General features: G+C 41.0%; 1 protein-coding gene across 1 annotated transcript in view; it reads right to left on the reverse strand.

Moving 5' to 3' along the window:
• CAPN9 (calpain 9) overlaps positions 1-23,118 on the reverse strand; it is a 301,607-nt gene that overhangs the window by 104,058 nt on the left and 174,431 nt on the right. Inside the window, exon 10 of the mRNA XM_086927144.1 lies at positions 4,111-4,268. Within this exon, the coding sequence (XP_086783270.1) occupies positions 4,111-4,268 (158 nt within the window). The remainder of the gene's footprint in view (positions 1-4,110; positions 4,269-23,118) is intronic.

Genomic DNA, 23,118 nt, shown 5'->3' on the forward strand with positions numbered 1-23,118 from the left:
ATAGAAAAGCAGTAGGCCCTCTTTGTAGCACCCATCACTCGTCCTGCCTGATATCCACTTATCCACACGAGGTGGCAACACACACGAAGGAAAATCCTACAAAACGGTCATTTTATTAGTAGATGAGTAAACAGTCCTTAAGTAAAATGGTATTTCGCCAGAAGCATTGAACATTCTTGCGCTATTCTTGCACCCTGATGTATTAGCTTCTACTTCTTTCAGTTTATTGTGTTTTATTATAGCCCGCCATATCGGTCTATACCAGCCATGAAAGGCCGTACAAGGGCCTTTAATGGTCGGTATGACCAACTACAGCAGATAATAAAGTTATTAGAAACATTTCACTCCATGAGGGCAGAATGTCCTAATTTAAAAAAAAGCACCTCCTGGAGACTGCTAGAGGGTTAAAACCCTTACGCGGCTACGAAGAATTTGTTTCACAGCTATTGCTGTGAATGTTCAACAGTTAACAGCCGTGAGCACGGCCATGGCTCTCATCACAGCAATTTCTGTGAAAGGAGGATGAATATAGCCCCTAGTTCACCTTGGGATCAGCTAAACTGCCTTTTCTTGTCCGGACGAGCAGGAGAGATCCAGAAGTTAAACAACCCCCCCCCCCTCCTTCCGAGGCTTCAGTCACACCATGGGTCATATTCTCAAAGAAGTGACGGAGCATGGCGTTAGCCTTTGGCTTAATGCTGCCCTCGGACTCTTTTGGAACGCTGGGCTGCACTGTATTTAAACCAATACGATGCAGCCCTGAGTTTTCCCCTGCGCTGGAGCTAATTTCGGCTGCCTTGCGCAAACACAGACCCCCTTGCACCATCGTGCAAGGGGGCCTGCGTTGTAGGGAATGATTGTTTATGTGCAGGAAGGTGTCCCTTCCTGCACATAACATAAACAATCTTGATTGGCAATTTGTAACTTCTTTGTGTGCTGCTTTTTGCTGAACACATAGAAGTTGCAATGATTGTTTATGTGCAGGAAGGGACACCTTCCTGGACATAAACAATCACGTATAGTGTTTTGCTTTTTTTATGTGTGCTACTCAATGCAGCACACATACAAACAGCAAAGACGGGGAGAAATAAAGCATTTCTCCTCATTGATCCCCTGTTAAGACCACGTTTTCCCTGGTCCTAATGTTGGCACATCCCCATGTGTATGCCACTCTTGTAAATATGGGGCTATGTCAAAATCAATGGGTATTGCGGTGGAACGCCCATCGCAACATCCATTGCCCACCCATTTCACGCTCAGTATAGCTTGAATGGTTGCCTTATTTACAAGGCAAATAACAAAAGAAAATGCCAGTGCTGATGATAATTACTTAGGGCTAGGACTAGTCCTCCGCAGACAGAAAATTAATTCCAGAAAGGGTACTGCTGTTTAGTCGCAATTTTATTTTGTAGAAAATCAACAATTTATTATAAAATTTATCTTTACATTAGAGAAGAAAACATTGGAAAAAAATCAAGAAAAGAACGGACACATCAAATTACATTCAATTGAACACATCAAACATTCAGAACTTCAATCATGTCACATTCACAACACATTCAACACATTCAGACTTAACTCAAGCATACCACATATTACTGCTGCAAGAGAAGAAAAATACAAAACTTGGTCTGCGTCAATTAAACGAAAATTCAGAACAATTGTTTGAAAATCGTAGAAAACCGTAAATTTTTACATTTTTAGACATTCATTACGAGTTAATACAAATAGGTAATGTACAAGAAATTGTAAGGAGTATGCAGGTAGACGTAATTCCTATACACATAAGCTAAGCAGACCAGTGAGATATTAGGCCTACGCGTTTCAAATGAAAAAAGCTTCTCTATGGTACAAAGCCGCTCTCTAACATACGCTCCGAGTCCTAGGAGAAGCGGTCGAAAATGAAAAGCTTCTGCCGATTTAATCCAAGCTGCAAGGAAGGGGTGGCAGCGTCAGCACATGCAGACTGGATCGCGTGTGCAGGAGGAAGGAGTCCAAAGGTTTCTTCTCGCTCTGGAGCCGGGCGGCGTCGAATTTTGACACTGATCACTCGCGCAGTCATTTTCGACCGCTTCTCCTAGGACTCGGAGCGTATGTTAGCAAGTACGAAACGCCGCCATATTATGACTAGGATGGTTCCACTCATCTTATAAGTCGACGCCCCCCTTCATGGTTCACTCGGCTGTGGCATATACTTCACTCCAAGATTGCTTATTTGGACACACTTATTCCTTTGCCGCCTGTGTTCACCGATTTTCACAGAGCGGCTTTGTACCATAGAGAAGCTTTTTTCATCCGGACCCCCATAGCTCTCTGTTTAGCCATATTGGTGTTGCTTGAGGCCCTGATGAGAATCTCCGACGAACTAAAGGGGATTTGAAACGCGTAGGCCTAATATCTCACTGGTCTGCTTATGTGTATAGGAGTTACGTCTACCTGCATACTCCTTACAATTTCTTGTACATTACCTATTTGTATTAACTCGTAATGAATGTCTAAAAATGTAAAAATTTACGGTTTTGTACGATTTTCAAACAATTGCTCTGAATTTTCGTTTAATTGACGCAGACCAAGTTTTGTATTTTTCTTCTCTTGCAGCAGTAATATGTGGTATGCTTGAGTTAAGTCTGAATGTGTTGAATGTGTTGTGAATGTGACATGATTGAAGTTCTGAATGTTTGATGTGTTCAATTGAATGTAATTTGATGTGTCCGTTCTTTTCTTGATTTTTTTCCAATGTTTTCTTCTCTAATGTAAAGATAAATTTTATAATAAATTGTTGATTTTCTACAAAATAAAATTGCGACTAAACAGCAGTACCCTTTCTGGAATTAATTTTCTGTCTGCGGAGGACTAGTCCTAGCCCTAAGTAATTATCATCAGCACTGGCATTTTCTTTTGTTATTTGCGATATAGGCTCAGCCTTGCTGATTAGAGCCAGCCCTATTTTGTTCCCACTTATTTACAAAGCAGCATTAAGCCATGTTAAGTGGCTTAACACTGCCTTCTAAATAAGGTGAGGCCCATATCGCCACCACAACGTCAAGAAAAATTATATTCTGGTGGCGTTAGAAGTTTGTAAATATTCCCCTATGAGCCATGAAATAGAGGAGGAGGCGGAAAGCTCCAGTGTGCCCTGCTGCACAGGCTCTGCCTTTCTCCTGCCAAATCCTTATATTTTGGAGTGGCAGGAGAAAGGGAGAGGCAGAGGCTGTGTATTAAGACATTGTAGTGTTGAACGCAATGGGCCTACAACAGGTTTTATAGGCAGCTGCCGCTCCATTGTCTTGAAAAGAGATCACAACATACCAATATTATAATTGTCATTAAAATGCAGCTCTTCCTCAAAACAGAATCATTGCAGGCTCAATTCACTAGGTTTTATGTACACTAACTTAGAGGCACAAACAACATCTTTGAGCACAATTTAGTAGATCCTATTTCTGAGACTCAGGATCCATAGACATGTATTCCTGCAGACGGAATTTAGGATTTACCAGTTAAGAATTCCTCACAGTACTAATTTAGGGAAACTGGGCGGTGCATGGATGTTCTCAATGTTCCCAGTGGAGGGGCAAGGATATCCACTAGAAAGACAATGAGCACCCACAATGTTATGACTTTATTGTTACAACCATTCCAAACTGTTCATCCACCCTCTGTGCAGTGCTCCAAACTAAAGGCTGAAGTAAGTGTGGGAATTGAATAGAAATGTTTCTCAACCTCGACATTAAGTCAGTAGTGTGTGGCAAAAGCTTCTTCTTACGCAAAATAGTTTTTCTCTGTAGACATTTAAAAAAATAATGCTCAGCATAATATTGCACATCCCTACTCACTTGTGTGGATTGTCCTCCTGTCTCACAGTCCCCAGGAACGAGTGTTGAAGAAGACAATTAATGGGAATCTATCATTTGCATCTATCTATTGTCCAGAGGATGTTTGTGTATTCCCAAAAAGTCATATTTCTAATCTAATCACAAGAGGAATTGTAACATCAGTTGATTACTAGCTTTTTTGTGGTCCTGGCCCAGGGTATTTAGCAAGCATATCATTCTGGCAACACAGAGCCTCATTCACTTAGGTCACAGGACAATATTAGAATAGACCCACCTCATAAATTGCATATCCAATTGTTTGCATATCAGCTCCAACTTTCTTCATCTTGCGTCGGTTCTTCTGTAACAAAGCTGCTATAAATGTGCAGTCCTTCTGCCCATCATCTTTCTCTTTCAAATGTAGTTTGATCTGTGGATTTGTCCAAAAGGTTTCTGCCATTTTTAAGAAAAATATTATTGTTAGTGTGTGCACCAGAGAACATATATTGTATGCCTATTTCACTGTTTCTTAAGGACTTTCCCCCAGGTATCCTAAATGCCTCTTTCACCTTCAAGGACTTTGAAACGGATACAAAATGAAGACATTCTCTCTGAAAGTCAACCTGCAGGGACAAGTCAAAAGGTAAATGAGGTCAATTTAGATTACAGCGGTGGAAGAAAGGTAGCACAAGAGGCAGTCTTTTCTGAGATAGAGGCCTATGCTTTAAGAAATTCTAATATGTTGTCCATGCTCTGGCCAGCCGTTCAAGGGTGGGGTTCCTTTGGGACACCCCACGTGCTCACCAGCTCCCTTATAGTTTTTTTTATAATTCATGCTTAGAGCGCAGGGACCATGTCCCTAAGTCCCAGAACGGCTGTGACAATATATTGTTCATGCTGTGGCCAGCCAATCAGGATTGACCAATCCCCTTTAAAATCACCCATCAGAGCATATCTAGACACCAACGATCCAGATATTACTATCTTTTTCTGGTGGTTAAGCTGTTCATGCCCACCGAGAACCTTTTGAAATGCTAATTTCTCAAAAACTACTGTACCAATTTACACCAAATAACGAAGAGCTTGCTTTTTGAATAAAGTTCTAACATTCTGTTAATTTTTTTTATTATTCTGTTCAGCTGTTTTATTCTCAATCAGAGTGCAATCTTTCCTAAAGGAATTAAATAGCGGAAAACAATGTTTTGGGATCACCCTTTTTCTTGACTTTCATTTGGTAGATCAGCTCAAAATATTCTGTGATGGAACATAAGTGGAGGACATTTCTTTTGGAAAGGTTTGTGCAGATTTATTCAACTATTTATCCAGGTGAATATCAGAAAGTGCCAGTTTACAAAAGCATATTTACAAATCTATAGCAAACATAACATCTATTCCATGTGGTTGCAGATTAAGTCTACGCCACCATTTGAACTAACTTTGTACGGTGTGCTACGTGGACTATTTTACTGCATAACTCATCAATGGCACTACTTTCAGCATCTGTTCAATTAAGCATTCAAGCAATGACGATGCTTAAAATCAAACTACAAAAATAACTGAAACTTTATTAAATAAGACAGAAGTGAGTCTGAAATGGCACACATACTACAGAGGATTGCAGAAGTAAAAAGATGACAGTCAGGAATGTTTTTAAGATTAAATCAGCAAAAACAAAAAGAGACATGCTAAGATTTCATATAAATTCTCTCCCACTTTACCGATTCACAAATCATTCTATTTGTGGTGATTCGCTTGTCAGTCTAAGTCTTGTGAGTAAACACCATAAAAAGACCGCTTAGCATCAGCCAGCAGCAACCCTTCCAGACTTAAGACACAGGTATTGACTTAACTGGAGGGCATTCATCACCAGGGTAAATGCACCTTTTGAGAAAAGGACTCTATTTCTGTCTTGTACTAAGGACCATAATACTGCCAACATGATGAGACCCCTAAAAACATTTGAGAGAAGATGTAGACATACAGAATACTTGATCAATAATTCTGATTTTGATCTGCCAATCTACCTTCCAGAACCATTTAAGACGTTTCGCCATCCCAAATCATAGACTTCTCAATGCAGTAGAAATTCGGTTCTTGCTTTATACATTTCATCCATCAACCAACTCATCAAAGAATTAGCACCTAAAATGATTTTGATAACACTACCAGAGGAGAAAGAAAAGTTCTCGATCACCTTCAATAGAGAATAGATGTCATTATAAAACCTGCGGACAAAGGTGGTGTGGTGCCACAAAAGTAAGTGATTATATTAAGGAGGCCAAAACTAATGGATACCAACACTTACAAATCTTAATGAAAGAACTGTGAAAAAGCCATCAACTAAAGTGCTTGCCAACGTTGCAAGAGTTATCCTTAAAACCAGCTATTTTATCTCCAATTGTAAACACTATCTGCAGGTATAAGGAAGCTTTCATGGACAATTGATGGCTCCATCATTTGCGAATAACTTTATGGGCAAACTAAAGGACCATATACTTGATACTTCTAGCATCAGGCCCCTGGTATGGCTAAGATACATTGATGACATATTTATAGTATGAAAATACCGGAATTAGAAAATTGGGAGAATTTACAGTTTATAGCAACAGTATCCATCATACCATCTACCTTAGACATTCTAACGCTATAGTTAGGAAATCGAATTAAAAAAACCGTAGTAATTCATGGAAAAAAACAAAGGTTACAGGGACGTTATAGTTAGGCTAAGATTTCACTAATACAAAGCCATTGAAATTCAGCAGGTATAGTTACATTAGTAGCAATACTGCTGCACCAGCAGCAATACTGAACAGACGCATCATCTTTTGCTGTATGTGCTACTCAATGTTTAGGAAATGGAAAATTGTAATTGATCTGTATCACGAGTTGCTCAGTGTATCTAAAGTGGACTTCATGTCACCACTCCACACTAAACTAAGCTCCATCTGCAACCAAGCAATCAGAAGTGAAGCATCTGCAGCAATGAGGACATATGTAAATAAATCTACAACAGCTTTCTAGATTATTTCAAATGTGAAACTATCCGGTGCATATCATACAGCAACAGATTGACAATTTGTCCAGTTACTCAGGGAACCATTTATTTGGAATACCAACTACAGAAATTAAAAGTGACAGAATCCCATTTGTGTCAACTCCTAACTACAAAAACACAATACAAAAAACATTTCCCTTATTATCCACCGCTCAAAAATTACAAAAGGTTTTTTTCAAAAATGCCAGTCATTGCTTGTTGCAGAGCTCCCAATTTACGAGCTCTTATTGTGAGAGCTGAACTCAAGCAAGTTGTAACAAATATAGGGGTTCGTTGCTGTGATTATAAAAGGTGCATCACATGTCAATACCTTTTACAAACATCATCAGAAAAAAAATCAGTTGCAAGAACCTATGGCATAAGACAGCAACTTACATGTCAATAAACATGCTTTTATAAGTGATTCAGTGCCACCTCAAATCTGTTAGCAACAATATGTGGAACAAATAGTGTATGACATATGTACATGATTTAGGAATCAATCAATCAAAACAACTTTATTCGGTTTTATGAAAAAAAAACATAAAAGTTATAAAACATCCACATCTCATTTAAAACTAGATACATTAAAATGACAGTTCATGTCAATAAATATGGAGCAGATGGATCTATATAAAAAAGTCATGTTTACCAAGTTTACAAACAAGAGGTGCCCTCTCCCATTAAAATAACTAAAATTCCAGGCAGGCCCTTGTTCTTACGGTACATTTCTAGTAGCCCACAATAAAAAAAATACAGTCTGGCTTCAACAATTGCAGGTACAAAAGTGCTGGGCGGTCTTGGCTAAAATTCAACCTCTTTAAAAGGGGAAATTAAAAATGTCTCTGTGGTACCTCGTGAAATTTGCAGAGTAACATAAAGTGTAGCAGATCCTGTGGAGACACACAGTTGCAGCCACAGGGTGCTAACACCTGTCCTCTGCTACATCCTTTTGGAGCGGCAAGTCACAAATGAAAAAGATCCAAACGAAACCTGGACAATAAAAAACGCTCATTTGTGGACAGAGAACCCAAGAGGTAAGACTCTGTCGATGGGTTGGTTTTTAGCGCCAAAAACTTACGAACGCTGGGTTTTCGCAGTTCCAACTCGTCTCTTTCTAACTTCCTAATACAGCTAAAGGCTTTCTTGACAAACTCCACATCCTTTTTTACAATGATGTCAGGATTTTAAAAAAGTTCAGGGCGACCCAACTCTGCAAAGCAGCCTCTAAAGTATTTCAGCCATGGGATCCGGGACATATAGTTGAGGCGCACACAATCAGTTATAATCTGCTGGCTGAGAGCTAATTCTTTATTCAGCCAGCACTTGAGCCAAAACACTAAAGAGCGCAGAGCTAGGGTGATTTAGGAATTATAAATCAGCAATATTTAATAAGAAACTTTACCTTGCCAAGCATGTCTTACAGGAAGAACTGCTAGACTCCAGAGAAAACCTCTGGATGTAGAATTTAAATGATTTGCATCCAGATGGACTGAACATCACAGACAATGCAACCTGATTACTGCATGTCTCTAGAGATCTCAGGATGGCTTTAATTCCACATTCCATGTTTTTTCACTGCAGAGGACTATTCCCACAAAGTGTAAAATGGTGGCAGCACCTTTCTACTCAGGTTGTGACCAGAAAATCACAGCTGTGTTGTTGGTGTGTTGTTGGTGTGTGAATTTGTGAACAATGTTCGAGGGATCAGCGCCTTTAGATATCCAAATGTGGATATCTTTTAATATCTACAAAACTACTGCACATATTTACACCAAATAATCAACAGTGTGATCTCTGGAACAAAATCCACCTTTCTGCTAAATTTGGTGTAATTTCGTTCAACAGTTTGGGCTGTAAGGGTGTTCAAAACTCCTATGGGAATTAACATGAACAATGCACTTTTTTTTACACCCCCCTTTTTTCTCGGCCCCCCACTTCCTGAATTACCCCAAAACGTTCCATGCACAACTAGAATCACCAGAACACTTTTTATGGAAGATTATGTGAAGATTCGTCAAACAGCGCCAACGTTTTAGGCAAGTCAAAAAATGCTTTTCTTATGGAAAGATGGTCCTACCTATAACTACCTACTGGTGATCGCCAGTAGGATATATATATATATAGCCGACAAGCGAATAAAAACATCTGAGCACCACAAATTCTGGTCCGTGCATTGTGTTCCTGGTGCATGCTGTGGAGAGCCGCAAACGTGCCGGAAAAACTTTGGTTTGAAATATATATATATATATATATATATATATATATATATATATATATATATATATATAGGCAGGTTTGCCTACGCCGCAGCAAAGCAAGCAGATGGGAAGGAGCGCAGACGAAGGCACACATGCCGAAATGCATTCGCTGAGGACATTTCTTTTAATAAAGTGCCCCTTTGAATCCTCTGCCTGGGTCACTGTTTCTTTTCCTCGGAGGAGAATTTTCGCTCATTAGTAATGCGACTGCCAGTGCGTACTTCAGTGAAACCCCCGCAGCACAAGAGGCAAGGGCGCTCTGGCTTGCTCGTCCGAGCATTTCTTCACTCAGATTGCGTTAGCAATTTCGCCCAAGAACCCACCAGGACGCCGGGACCATGCAGCGGTTAGGAGGTATTCCACTTCCTTCTGGGTGACCGGGATTCCTGTGCCCACCCCCGTGACGAACTCCTGGCTGAGAGGTTGCTGCAGTCATAATGCAGGGGACTTGAGGGGGTGCTGGATTATTGATTTGCCCTACCTGCCATCATACTTGGAGTTTGTGCCTGCCATCGATTCCCTCTCCGCGAGTGAAACCCCGCCGAGCATCTCCTTCCCTAGTTGGCACCATACCGTGGCATTCTGGGATTTGCAGTCTTTGCCTACAGGACTGCACGTGGGAGCTCAAAACCATCAGGGGGCAGAGTAAGGTGTACTTATACAACATCGAGGCAGGTTTGCCTACGCCACAGCGGAGCAAGCAGATGGGAAGGAGCGCAGACGAAGGCACACATGCCGAAATGCATTCGCTGAGGAATTTTTGTTTTAATAAAGTGCCCCTTTGAATCCTCTTCCTGGGTCACTGTTTCTTTTCCTCGGAGGAGAATTTTCGCTCATATATATATATATATATACACTGAAAAAACCATAGGTTATAGACCATATATAGTTAGGGATTAGCATTTACAAAACCTTGAAAATTTACTGAAAAAACCATAGGTTATAGACCATATATAGTTAGGGATTAGCATTTGCAAAACCTTATTTTACTCGCACAAAACCATTGAAATTCACATATATAGTTAGATGCACTAACTATATATCGCGCACCCGCAATCCACTGCTGATGATGTCACATATTACATCATTCATGACATGGTCAGTGACATCACTGATGACATCACTGATGACATCTGAAATGACATCACTGATGACATCACTGATGACAACATCCAGTGACTGTATGTTTCTGTAAAGTTAAAATATGTCTTACATATTGAAGAATGAGTGGATGTATAAGTGTCTGGATGAAGGATTTAGTAGGTGCATGACTGACTGTATGAGTGAGTGATTAAATGTGTCTCACTGAGTGCATGGGTTAGTGACTAAACTGTCTTAATTTGTGCATCATTATGTCGTTGTTCTGTAAACTGCTGCATGTGTTGATCAGTAGCTATATGAGTAACTATATGGGTTATTGATTGGTTGCCCAAGTATTTGTATGGGAGACTGAGTGTGTGTGTGGGTGCCTGGGAGGTGTATGACTCTGTGCATAGATGTGTGAGCAGTTGATTCACTAGATGTATGGGTTCAAAAGTGCATGTGGAAACAGCTGTATGGGCGGTTGACTGTGTGCATGAGTGTATTGGTGAGTGAATGGATATCTCAGTGCTACATGTCAAAGTAAGTACATATGTAAAACACAGTACATGTGAGAGTTGACATATATAAATAACTGTGCATAAGAGCCAGTGAATATGTGAGTGGCTGTATGGATCATTGTGAACTTGTATCAGGGATTGTATAAGAGAGTAAACATGTGTTAGTATATGTTTGAATAAGTAAGGTGTGTATAACTGTATAGTTGAGGAAATGGAGGTGTGATTGATTCTTTGCATGACTGACTAGGTGTGTGAGTAACTCCATGGATGAGTGACAGTCTCTGAGTGTCTGTTTACACTGATTGTATCTAAGGTTATATTAGAGTCTGAAGAGGTTCATCGTATTATCACATGAATGATATCATCAGTGATGTGATCAGTAATGTCAAATGAGATGTCATCAGTGATGTCATCAGTGATGTCATTTGAGATGTCATCAGTGATGTCATCAGTGATGTCATTTGAGATGTCATCAGTGATGTCATCAGTGATGTCATTTCAGATGTCATCAGTGATGTCATCAGTGATGTCACTGACCATGTCATGAATGATGTAATATGGGACATCATCAGCAGTGGATTGCGGGTGCGCGATATATAGTTAGTGCATCTAACTATATATGTGAATTTCAATGGTTTTGTGCGAGTAAAATAAGGTTTTGTAAATGCTAATCCCTAACTATATATGGTCTATAACCTAGGGTTTTTTCAGTGAATTTTCAAGGTTTTGTAAATGCTAATCCCTAACTATATATGGTCTATAACCTATGGTTTTTTCAGTGAATTTCAATGGTTTTTTAATAGCAAATATCAAAAGCTGTAAAATGTATTCTTATTCTAATTCAAAAATATATTTTATATTTTTGTCATATATATATTCTTTTAATTATTTTTTTTGTTTCGCTGCCGGTCCGCGAACCGGGCAGCTTCCCGTTAGCTTCATTTTGTTCCGTGATCCGGTAAACGTTCCGTTAGCGCAACTACCGCGTTAGAAATCAACATTGTGACACGTCGCGTAAGCGCGACGTATCACGTTACCGCGTAATGCGTCTTATGACGCGCCGCGTTAGCGCACCCGGAAGCGACTTGTTTATAAAACTTTTCATTGGTTCATTTTACTTTTGGTTTCCTAATGATGGAAGGCTTGGTCATATGACCTAAAAATAACACTTTTCATTGGTTTAGAACATTTTTTTTCCCAAATGATGAAAGCCCCACCTTTTTTTTTCTCACTCTGACTTGTAAAGCAAAGGACCCAGATGCATTTACAGTTAATCACTAACAATGTTCCAGGCTAATGTATTTTCCCGGGAAATTTACAACTGTCCTGCAAGTAAAATATTCCTATTTCGAGAAAAAGGGCGTTTCTTCGTCCCATGAGGGAGCCGTTGAGCAAAAGAGGCTCGGCCTGCTGTCTTAGTCGCTGATAGGCCTGAATATCGGATTCTTATCGATCACTTTATGTTGCAGGAGTGGAAAACACAACAGCCCTTGACCTTTTATCTTTACAGCATTCCTGCGTATTATACCTTTTAACCGTCATGTAATCGGGCTGCTTTATTTCACTTGACTTTTACTGATTCGAAAACAGTGGCTATTATTCAAAACTTTACCAATCTAGGTACTACTACCATGTTTTGTTTTAAAAACCTTTATTGTGAAAATGTCAGTATACAAATACGGGCCTATAACCACGTGGGCCGGCCACGGAGCAAACTGGAATCGTATATGATGAGGGGACATTTACACTGTAGAAGAACGTAACGGGCGGGCCATTAGGTTGCAAGAACTAAGGTGTCTAACAGTTGCGGAATCGGTGGACGTAAATTTTATAATTAAAGTACGACAGGGCCAGTTACAATAAAATTATCTAGATATACATTTGCGGGCAAGTACCATGGGTGACGTTAATTCGAACTTTCAATAGTACAGTAATCAATAACACATCAGAACTTAATATCAATAGGGATGTCCAAATGTTCAATCAGTACTCGTCCCCGCCCGCCATGTGCTTCAAAACTGCATACGTATCTCGTGATATCAAGGCTGGGCAACCAGTACACAACAAGGAGTTGCGAGTCCCATTTATACCGGCGCCATTTTGGGCGAGGCCGGGCAGGTCCAGGATATAGTCAAAATGGCTCCACCAACCAGCGGTCGGACTAGAACCCCTTTCGACAGTCAAAAAAGGTTCAGTTAAATGACAACAGAAGAGATAGGCAACAAGAACCATCAGTCGAAAGAGGGGAGGGCAAGTTCTTCCCTACCGGGTCACGTTGGGGCTCCACCGGAACTGATCGAATTGGTAGTCTACAGTGTTTCTGGATGTTTCAGACTGAAGCTGGCGTCAGCATGAGAGCACCACCATCTCGTGGCTCCGTCGTGGCCATTCCGCAAGCAATCATGGCAGCCGCTCCCCACCGGAAGCCTGCAGGAGTCGGGGCCCCCGGTGACTTTTGTAGAATCTTCAAGGCTGAGGGGACGCTTTCGGGAATGGGGCCCATGCCCTAGCAGGCAAGCGTCCGAGTTCCAAGGTGTCCCAGGGCCATTTTAGTGGACCAGGCCCAAATCCGAAGAGCCGGCCGCCATTTTGAGAGTCCTGTGGCAGCCGCCTATCGCTGCACCGCAAGAGTGGGCGCAATTCAGCTGGATGGTGGGCGAGACGCTGTAGCCGCAAGAGCGGGTGCAACTCAGCTGGATGGCGGGTGAGGCACTGTGCCGCAAGAGCGGGCGCAACTCAGCTGGATGGCGGGTGAGGCACTGTGCCGCAAGAGCGGGCGCAACTCAGCTGGATGGCGGGTGAGGCACTGTGCCGCAAGAGCGGGCGCAACTCAGGTGGATGGCGAGTGAAACGCCAAGGGGCGCCCCACTGCAGCTGAGGAGCCTCCACCTAGGGAGGCGGGGGAGGCCCATTCGCGCCGCCTCCCCCCACGGGGCGCCCCACGCCGTCTTTCGGCGCAGCATTGTAGGATGGCCAGACCAGTGTGGCAACTTGCTGGACACCACCTCAGTACCGTCCGGATCTCGGCGCGTTGTGCTGCCTTCGGCCTTCGCACAACGGTCCGCTACTGACGCCGCCTCACAGGCCGACGGATTTTGTAGGCTTTTTATAGCCCAAAGCCGACTAAAAGACAGCCCAAAGCAGCCCATTGGTGCTACTCCGGGGAGGGAGGGGCAGGGACAGTGTCAAGCGGACGGTGAATGCTTTGAGATGGATGTTGCAGCAGGCTGCCATGTAAATAGTTGTTTAAAATGTTTTTTTTTTTAACGTGTTTACTTTGTTGGAGCGTTGTATATATTTATAAGTTATTAAAGTGTTATAATTCTACTACTTTGTTGGAGTGCTATATATTTGTAATGTGGCAACGAGCACAAAGATGTTACTGTATAACCAGAAAAAGACATAGTCCAATTGTGCGTGATCTAGTCCAATCTGGTGACGCCGATAGTGGGTATCAGCAGACTTTCATTTGTATAGGGTTTGTCGGTTATTGGGCGGGTTGGGCGCAGGCATGCTTAGGCAGCGAGGGCGGCAGAGCCGAACTACCTCGTGGCCATCCCGACCGCGAGCTTGGCTCCTCCCCCTGGTTTCATACTTTTTGCGGAGGGCTATTTCCTGGTGTTTCTTGTTTTAGCAGGGTCAGAAAGGATCCTATCAGTGGCCTACTGATTTTGTTCGATTCCTTTCGTTTTGCCATAATTTGCTAGGAAGGTACCGTGGCTAATCCGTATTTTATATATATGTCCTCTTTATTAGGGGTGCCCTCCGGTGGGGCCGGACGAGCTACCTCTAATAAATGGTCCGGGTAGAACCAATTACCAATCAGTGGGGAGAAGATAGGCATGACAGATTACAAAAGAGGGGTCAAGGGTCCGCACTACCTATCTTTTCACTGCTTGCAAAGACTAGACGGAATATCTCTATTCCACGTTATTTGTAAGCAGAGAATACCTCCAAAGAACTAATATCAAACAACCAGTGTTCGGACAATCAAACAATCAAATGGTGAGAAAGAGATAGGCACGACGGGTTACAACGGGGGACAAAGGTCCGCGTTACCTACCCTTCACTACCTGCAAAGGAAGAGAGAATCTTCGTATTCCTCTCCGTTTGTACACAGAGAATGTCCAAAGGGGACCAATGTATCAAGTAGCGACCAAGGCTAAACGAACCAAAATACACACACCCTTACAGTGAGAATCCCCTCCCCAATCACAATACAGGATCGTTATCAGATAGTAGGAACAGCAGGACATTCCGCCGATTCCCGGAATGCGTGTGGTGTGACGGATCTCATGGGGTGGGGGCCTTGATCTATTATAACTCCTTTGAAGAGGGGTGATTCTTTACAGTTGGGGCCATAAACTACATCCGCAGGGCTAGCTGATAGCCTGGGACCGGCCTGGACAATCGGACACAGAGGAAGAGGAGTGTCAGAGGGTGCGGTAGTAAATAGGGTGAAAGGGAGGTGTCGGGCGGGCACGGGGTGTGATTCTCAGGGAAGAGCAGCGCAGATGGGGGGAGGTTTATGGCCCATGCATGAGAGAGAGAGTCGGGGTGACCAGTGCGTGGGGGAGATGCTTGCGAGGGTGGGGAGCCGTGCTGAGGATCGGCGGCGTGCAGAGAGTGGGTCTGGTCAAGGCATCTAAAATGGCTGCCGTGCACGACAAAAGTGTGGCATTGGAAAAAAGGCAAGATGGCGCAGACAATGTTTATCAATACGGATTAATTAAACCAGATTTTAACACATAGACATGGAAGTGAAAACTGCACCATTGCTCCCCCCCCCGACTGACACCCTCCTTTGCCTCAGCTTGGATCATCATTTGCTAAACTGTTCGAAGACCCCACCGTGAGTATAAGCACAACCGGGGCCTTACTGCACACCCTGAGAAAAACTAAGCAGCAAGACAATCTCTACCTTCTCCCTTTTCCATGTTCCAACGCTTTGAAATTAACAATATATTTACTCGCAGTGACAAAATGGCGGTCAACACTTCCTGATTTCCTTCGAATCGAACGTTAACATACGTCACGCAGCAAAAAAAAAATTCCGCTCACCCGCAGCCGCTGGAAGACATGTATCAACATATATGAGCCTCCTCAGCCACCCTCAGAAAACCTACGGGGTCAGGATACGTCTCCCGTGCCCCCTTATACCCATTTCCCACATTATTTTTCCTCCATCTTGTGATTTAATTAAAACGAAACACAAAATGGCGAACTCCCGTTACGCTACCGGTGAGCGACCCGGATCGCGTACCGGGAAGCGCTTCTACCGCGAAAAATCAAATTTTTTTTATTTGCCCCACGGGACCCTTTAATAACCCCAACATCATTCCTAGGGGGTCAAGAGGGGTCTACCTTGCCCCCTTTCATTAAAATCCCCCTTTGTTTTTCTCCTCCTCTTGTCTCTCGATCCTACCGAGAGACAAGATGGCGGCCGGTCCGGACTGTTTAGAATGTTGACAGACACCGGAGAGCCAATCAGCTTCGCTTCGCGAAGTTCCGTTACGCGTCAGGTACGCGAACCGGAGCGCTAACCGGAGCGCTGTCACAGATATATCTGTTTTTTAAAACGTTAATTTCTCAAAATCCTCTGGAGCACATATATTGAGACATAGCAAAGGCACGTCGGGCAAACCATATCTACAATTTTGCCAAGTTTCGTGTAAATCCATTCAGCCGTTCGAGCTAAAAGTGAGTCCAACCGCCCTATGGAAAACTCAATGTTAAAAACGCGTTTTGGGACCCCCCTTTTTTCTCGGCCCCCCCTTGACGAAACCCCCCCCACATTTTCAGGGGCTGCTCAGAAACAAAATGTGCCATTTTCCTGAAAATTTCAGCCAATTCCGTCCATAAACGCCAAAGTTATTCGACATAGAATTTTCAAAAATCCCATAGGAAAAAAATCCTAACTATATATACCTACTGGCGACTGCCAGTAGGTAATATATATATATATATATATATATATAACATCAAAGTGCCCGAAAGCATTCAGGAGGGCACACAGCTGGAAGTTCACCATCCGGTTTGAATTTTAGGCTCTGCGCAATCTCCCTCAGTTATCCGTTGTTGCCTTATGCGTTTCGATGCCGTTTGCATCTCATCAGATGCTTGCTATCACATCTCCATAGAATCGGATCTCTTTTATTTCCATAGCACGCAGGCTCGCATAGTGCGATGATTGTGTTGCATGCTGGGATTTATAGTTCACTTTTGAGCCCAACGTATTCCCTGAGTGTTTTTTTTTTGGAAGTGTTCATATTAAAAGCATTGGTACTCCTAAGTAGGATTCGGGAAATGTTGGAAGGACTTCATACTCCTGACTTCCAGTGCCGAACTGCCGCTGTGGCAGTTACGGTCCTCTTTCGTCACTCCAGTTGGGCACTTGTCAACTCTGCTCCCGTTCCAGATTCTGCCATCCTGGGTGACTACACTGTTCACATTAACTTTCACCACTCTCAGTGCACAACCACATTTTGAAGCACCCACAAAGGTAGGCACTTTCACCTTCCACCTGGCATTATACACTGCTTTCATGTTCTCCTGTTTTTGTCTTACTCTTAACGAGGCACTCTGTACATCATTAGCATTAGTTTCAGGCATTTTCCATTTTATCTACCAAGTGGATAACTTAAACACAGGATCCCTTCTCTTTAATAACGGGAAAGGACTAACAGGTAGATTCATCAAAGACCCGTTTTGCGAGTCTTTAATAGCGATTCATAAGGAATCGCTATTACAGACTCGCAAAACGGGATTCATGTAGGAATCGCAAAATAAATTGCGATTCCTACACATTCCTTATTTGCGATTAGCAAATTGCTAATCGCAAATAAGGAATAACTCCCCATTCATTCCTATGGGCCTAAAGGCCCATAGGAATGAATGGGGAGTATTCCTTATTTGCGATTAGCGATTAGCAATTAGCTAATCGCAAATAAGATAGCGATTTCAAGGGTGCCAGGGGTGTCCAAAGGACACCCTGTAGCACCCCTGAAATGTAAATTTACACAGGTGTTACTCACACACATGTCCAAAGGACATGTGTGTGTGTAACATGCAACAGTGAAAACTAAAGTGCTTTTTTCTAAGTCAGACTTCGTGGTAAATAGCGACCAAATATTGCGAATTCGCAATTTTAAATTGGTTAATGAATTGCTTTTAAGGAATCTCTAATAAAGATTCCTTAAATCCAATTCCTCGCAAATATGCGATTTCGCAAATAGCGATTTTTGCATTTGGGATGATAAATCCCAAATGCAAAAATTGCACTCGCAAAGGGCCAGATTCTCAGAATCTGGCCCTTTGCGAGCTCAATTTTACTTGATGAATCTACCTGGTATTTTCGTAACAGAATTAGGGGTAATCCATAGTCTCTCCCTCATTTTTCCACTCCTGTCCAGATTTCCTGACCCATGCTACGCCACCCTTAAGTACACAGTTGAACTTCTCAACCTGGCGATTACACTGTGGTTCTTATAGAGCTGTAATCACATGTTTAATGCCACCCTTCCTCAGGAACTCCTCCATCTCACATGACTTCAACTGTAACCCATTGTACGTCCCCAAAACCTCAGGACTGCCTTTGCGGGCAAAAACTTCCTTAAAGAGTTCTATAACAACTTGTGAAGTAGCCTGACTTCTGGCCATTTGGAGTGGTGATCAATGAGGTATTCAGACACAATATCGAGTTGAAAATATTGACAGACAAGAATATTGAGTCAGAAATATCATGACATGGAAATATCGACATCAAGAATATTAATGTCAAGAATATTGATTTTTTTGGTGAGTAATATTGATTTTTAAAATATAGAAGTCATTAATATCGTTAGCAAAAATATAGTTTTTAAAATATTGTTTTTTAATAATTGTTATATATTTTATCATATATCTTAAATGTTTATAATGTAATGTTTTTGTTTCATTATTGTTTATGTTTCTTACTATATTAGTATTTTTAGTAGTTATGAAATGTAATATAATTAAATTTTGTGGTTTTTACTTCCACAGCGGGTTGTGGGTTTATTAGGGTATAGAATGGGAAGTAATTCACGAATAATAAATTAATTAATATTATGTTTTTTAATATTATTTATTCAATTGATATTTATTTATTTTAAATGTGCTATTCATTTTTTAAGTAAATGTTTTGCACAGGTTGTTGATTTTATAGGAGTAAAGGGTGGGAAGTAATTTATTTTTTAATTAATTAATAATTAGTTATTATTTAATATTAGCAAATTGATAATTAATCATGGTAATAATTGTATTACTTTTTTTAGGGGCAGGTTGTGGGGTTTATAGAGGTAAAAGGTGGAGAGTAAATTAGTTTAATGAATTAATAATTACTTGTTAAATACTATTAATTATTTAATGGTACAATAATTATTTTAATTGTGTTACACATTGTTTTAGTTTAATTTTAGGTGGGTTGTGGGGTTTATAGGGGTGAAGGGTGGGAAGTTAATTAATTTAATGAATTTATATTTAGTTTTTAATAAATAATATTTGTTTAATTGATAACTATTTATGTAAGTTGTGCAATTACCTTTAATTTTTCTATTTTAGATGTGGGTTGTGGGTTTTGTAGGGGTCGGAAGTAAGTACATTTTAAGTAAATAAGAATTATTTGTTAAGTAATATTAATGATTAATTTGACAACGTATTATATAAATTTTTTAAATAATTTTCTGTTACATTTTATGAGTGTGCTGTGTGTTTTGTGGGGGTATGCTCTGGAAAATACATTAATTAAAATTAATTAATAATTAATATTTAATAAATGATATTTAGCTTGTTGATAAATATTTATATTAATTGTGTATATAATTTCTTGTTTTAGTTAAGCTTTAGGTGATGGTTGTGAGTTGTGTGTGGTTATAGGGCGGGAAGTAACTAAATTAAATTTCTAGAATAAAGTGTTTTTGTTAATAAATACTTTCTAAATAAAAATGTTTATTTGTATAAAAATATTTTTGTATTTTATTATAATGATGTTCTTGATATGTCTTTAATATTGCAATATGTTTTTCATTATTCTTTTAATATTAAATACATTTGTGTTTTTAATCTACATATTTATATTTTAATTTATCTCGTTTTTAAAAAAAGGGATAATTTTGTTACAAATATTTATTTGTTAATAATGTTGCTCTGACGGGAGTGGGAGTAGTACATTTTAACACTCGGCAATCCAACACTTTCCCTACTGTTGCACTGACTGGTTTGGGAATAGTAAATTTTACCCCTCCGCAATCCAACATCTTTCCCTAATGTTGAATTGACTGGAGTGGGAATAGTAAGTTTTGCCCCTCTGCAATCCAACATTTTCCCTACTGTTGCACTGACTGGAGTGTGAATAGTAAATTTCAACACTTTCCCTACTGTTGTACTGACTGGAGGGGGACTAGTAAATGTTACCCCTCCGTAATCTAACACTTTCCCTATTTTCGTATTGAGTGTAGTGGAACCTTTAAATTTGACACCTCCTGTGTATGACACTTTGGGGCCGATTACGATGTCGGGCTGACTTGTGTCCGTCCGACACTGTCTCTGTGTGAGAACTGACCGACCATAGGTCGGCAGTTCCGCACCCCCTATCATGATGTGACCGCACATGGTACAGTCGCAAACTTCTTTTTCTCTATGGAAGTTCGTGCTGCAGTAGGAAACTGACCGCAGCACACACTCCCATAGAGAAATGGGAGTTTCTGTGAATCCCTGCACCGCGTGGCAGGAAATAATTGTTGCATTTCTTTTATTGATGTTGCTTGTGGTGTTTGTATATGTTTAAATGCTATCAATAGTCTGTTCCAAGCTCTAACGGAAGTTATACTTTCCAGAGAATTTGCCAGAGACAGCCACTGGTACTGTGCTATGACAAATAAAACTTTTACACTAAAAGTTCAACTGGCTGAAGGGGATCATTACAAATTTGGCAACAACTGCCGAACCCTTCTGTTACCTTTCCATTGCAGCACCAGAGCGATTTGTTCTACAGAAGAACCTACACTGGATTTACATTTCTGGTCTGTTTCCTGCGAATTCTAGATATTATACAGATACACCTGCTTCAAGGAAATACCTGCTCCAAGGGTATTTTCTTAAATTTTGATTTTAGGTTTTCCTTTTTTAACTTGCCAACTGTCTTACTGCGCGAGCTATACGGCAAGCCTCTCGTGCGTATTGTTGCTTTTCTTACCGCATGAACTGCTTCCTAGGAAACTGCCTGCCATCCATGCAACCACTGACCAGTGTGACGTCATTGACCTTTCTATCGCTACGCGGTATTGCAGGGATCAGTGAAGTTCCGTCCGCTTGCATCGATTTGAGACACAGCGCTCACAGGACTTTCTTTTGGGGCATTGCGCAACACTGCATATTATATCCATCCAGGATATTAGTGGTCTTGTGACACGATACAGGGCATTTTCCACAGATAAAGAAAGGAAGCAACTATTTAAACTCTTGATAAATGGATATTTTTTATAAGTGCTTTGCAGTAAACTATATTTTTTCCAGGCTTGGGAAAGGAAAACTGGGAAAAGGAAACAATATTTGGAAAATACTTACTTTGCTTATTTGTATACTTTACTTTGCTGATTTTTACAACATTTTACAATGCAGTTTGATCCTCCCTTGAAGTTTCTCCTAACCAAAGGAGAACCTCATATTCTATGGGTGAGGTGGAAAGAGAAATTTTTGACTTATCGTAAGGCTATTGATGGTGAAAGAAAGTCAGCTGAGAGGATGAAAAATATTTTTCTACACTGTTTGGGATCCGAAGTTTAGGTTGTGTTTAGAACACTACCACAAGCTCATGGTAGAGGTGACAGGAATATTTTTGAAGAAGCCATAGCGTGGATAGAGACCAGATTGAAACCTACTTTCAGTGTTGCTCTTACTAGGTTTAAGTTTTATACCAGGGCTTAAGAAGATGGTGAAACGTTTAGTGATTTCCTTATTCGGTTGCAAGCTCTTTCCGTTAACTGCAATTTTTGACTCATCATGAATGAAATAATCAGGAATCAAATCATAGTACAAGTCAGGTATAAAAAGGTGCAAGAGCAGTTGCGGATTATGGGTGAATCTAATTTGCGAGATATTAGGGAGAACAAGGGTCCTCAGGAGTTACAATAGACAAAAGAATAAAGCTATAGACCACAATAAGTACTATAGTTCAGCTTTCATGCCCAGCCGGGCGAGGAATATTTTATTTAGGAATAACAAGAATTTGGTTGACCTAAGAAGGGTCATATAGAAACATTTAGATAGGGCACAATCCTGTACCTATCCCGAAAAATGGAAAAACCATAGATAAAGGAAAGAAAGTAAGTCAGAGAAGAAGTTTTAACAGGCAAGAAAAGTATTTTGGAGCCAATTGTTGCTTGCAAATTAGTATTCAATCAAAGCAAGTCTCAACATACAGTGTGTACAGAATAATGTGTAAAATAAATTTCGTGCAACACTGTTTTTTAAGCGTCAACGTTTCGATCCCTAGGCTCCAAATGAACCGGGATCATCATCAGGACCGTTATAAAAAACTGCCTGTTTACAATATGAACGCCTGTGAATGTAAAAAGGGAGAGAAATGAAAGAACAACATAAGGCATCCGCCTGAAATAATAAATTAAACAACAACATTTAGCAAGGTCAATGTCTAGCTTTAAGGCTTCTCCTGACCTCGTCTAATGGTCAACCAGTGTTTTGATTTAACTGTAACTCGTACTGACATGCAAGTGGGTGCCGACTCAGGCCAAGGTGGAAACATCTTACATGCGTGTAGTTGCAATTTAGATGACTGTGACTCGTACTGACATGCAAGTGGATGCCGGCTCAGGGCAAGGTGGAAACATCCTACATGCGTGTAGTTGCGATAAAAACGGCGCAGTGATTTGGTGAAGATATGGTGACTCATTTTCAAGGAAGTTCGCTGATACATTTGAAAAACGGCGCAGTGACTGGGTGAAGATATGGTGACTCATTTTCAAGGATGTCCGCTGATACATTTGAATATGACAAGAGAGCTCCGCGAGAGTTCTCTACTTATGCGTGACAAAAACGAGCTTGTCTGACATATGGTGTTCGTGAGAATAGTGAGACATTTAAACGATCGCATTCGGTTATGGTGGCCGCAGGGTATCGGTGACCAAACATGCCGAGTGATTGGGGGAGAATTCAGCCGAAGTGGGTGGAGTGACAAGGGCCGTTGTGTTGGGAGATCACTGACCTGCCAAGTAAGTGGGTGGCTTGGTCAGACGTGGATTGTTATTAGGGCTGTTGCCATGCCCGGGGTACCTGAGAAAAACAGAATTTACATTTAAAAAGTGAGCTATTTCGGATTATGCAAGTGATGCAAATACCGGAACATGGACCGGTTACCTTGGCGGGTCCTG

Source organism: Lissotriton vulgaris, chromosome 6, assembly GCF_964263255.1.
Source record: "Lissotriton vulgaris chromosome 6, aLisVul1.2, whole genome shotgun sequence".
NCBI classification, from domain to species: domain Eukaryota; kingdom Metazoa; phylum Chordata; class Amphibia; order Caudata; family Salamandridae; genus Lissotriton; species Lissotriton vulgaris.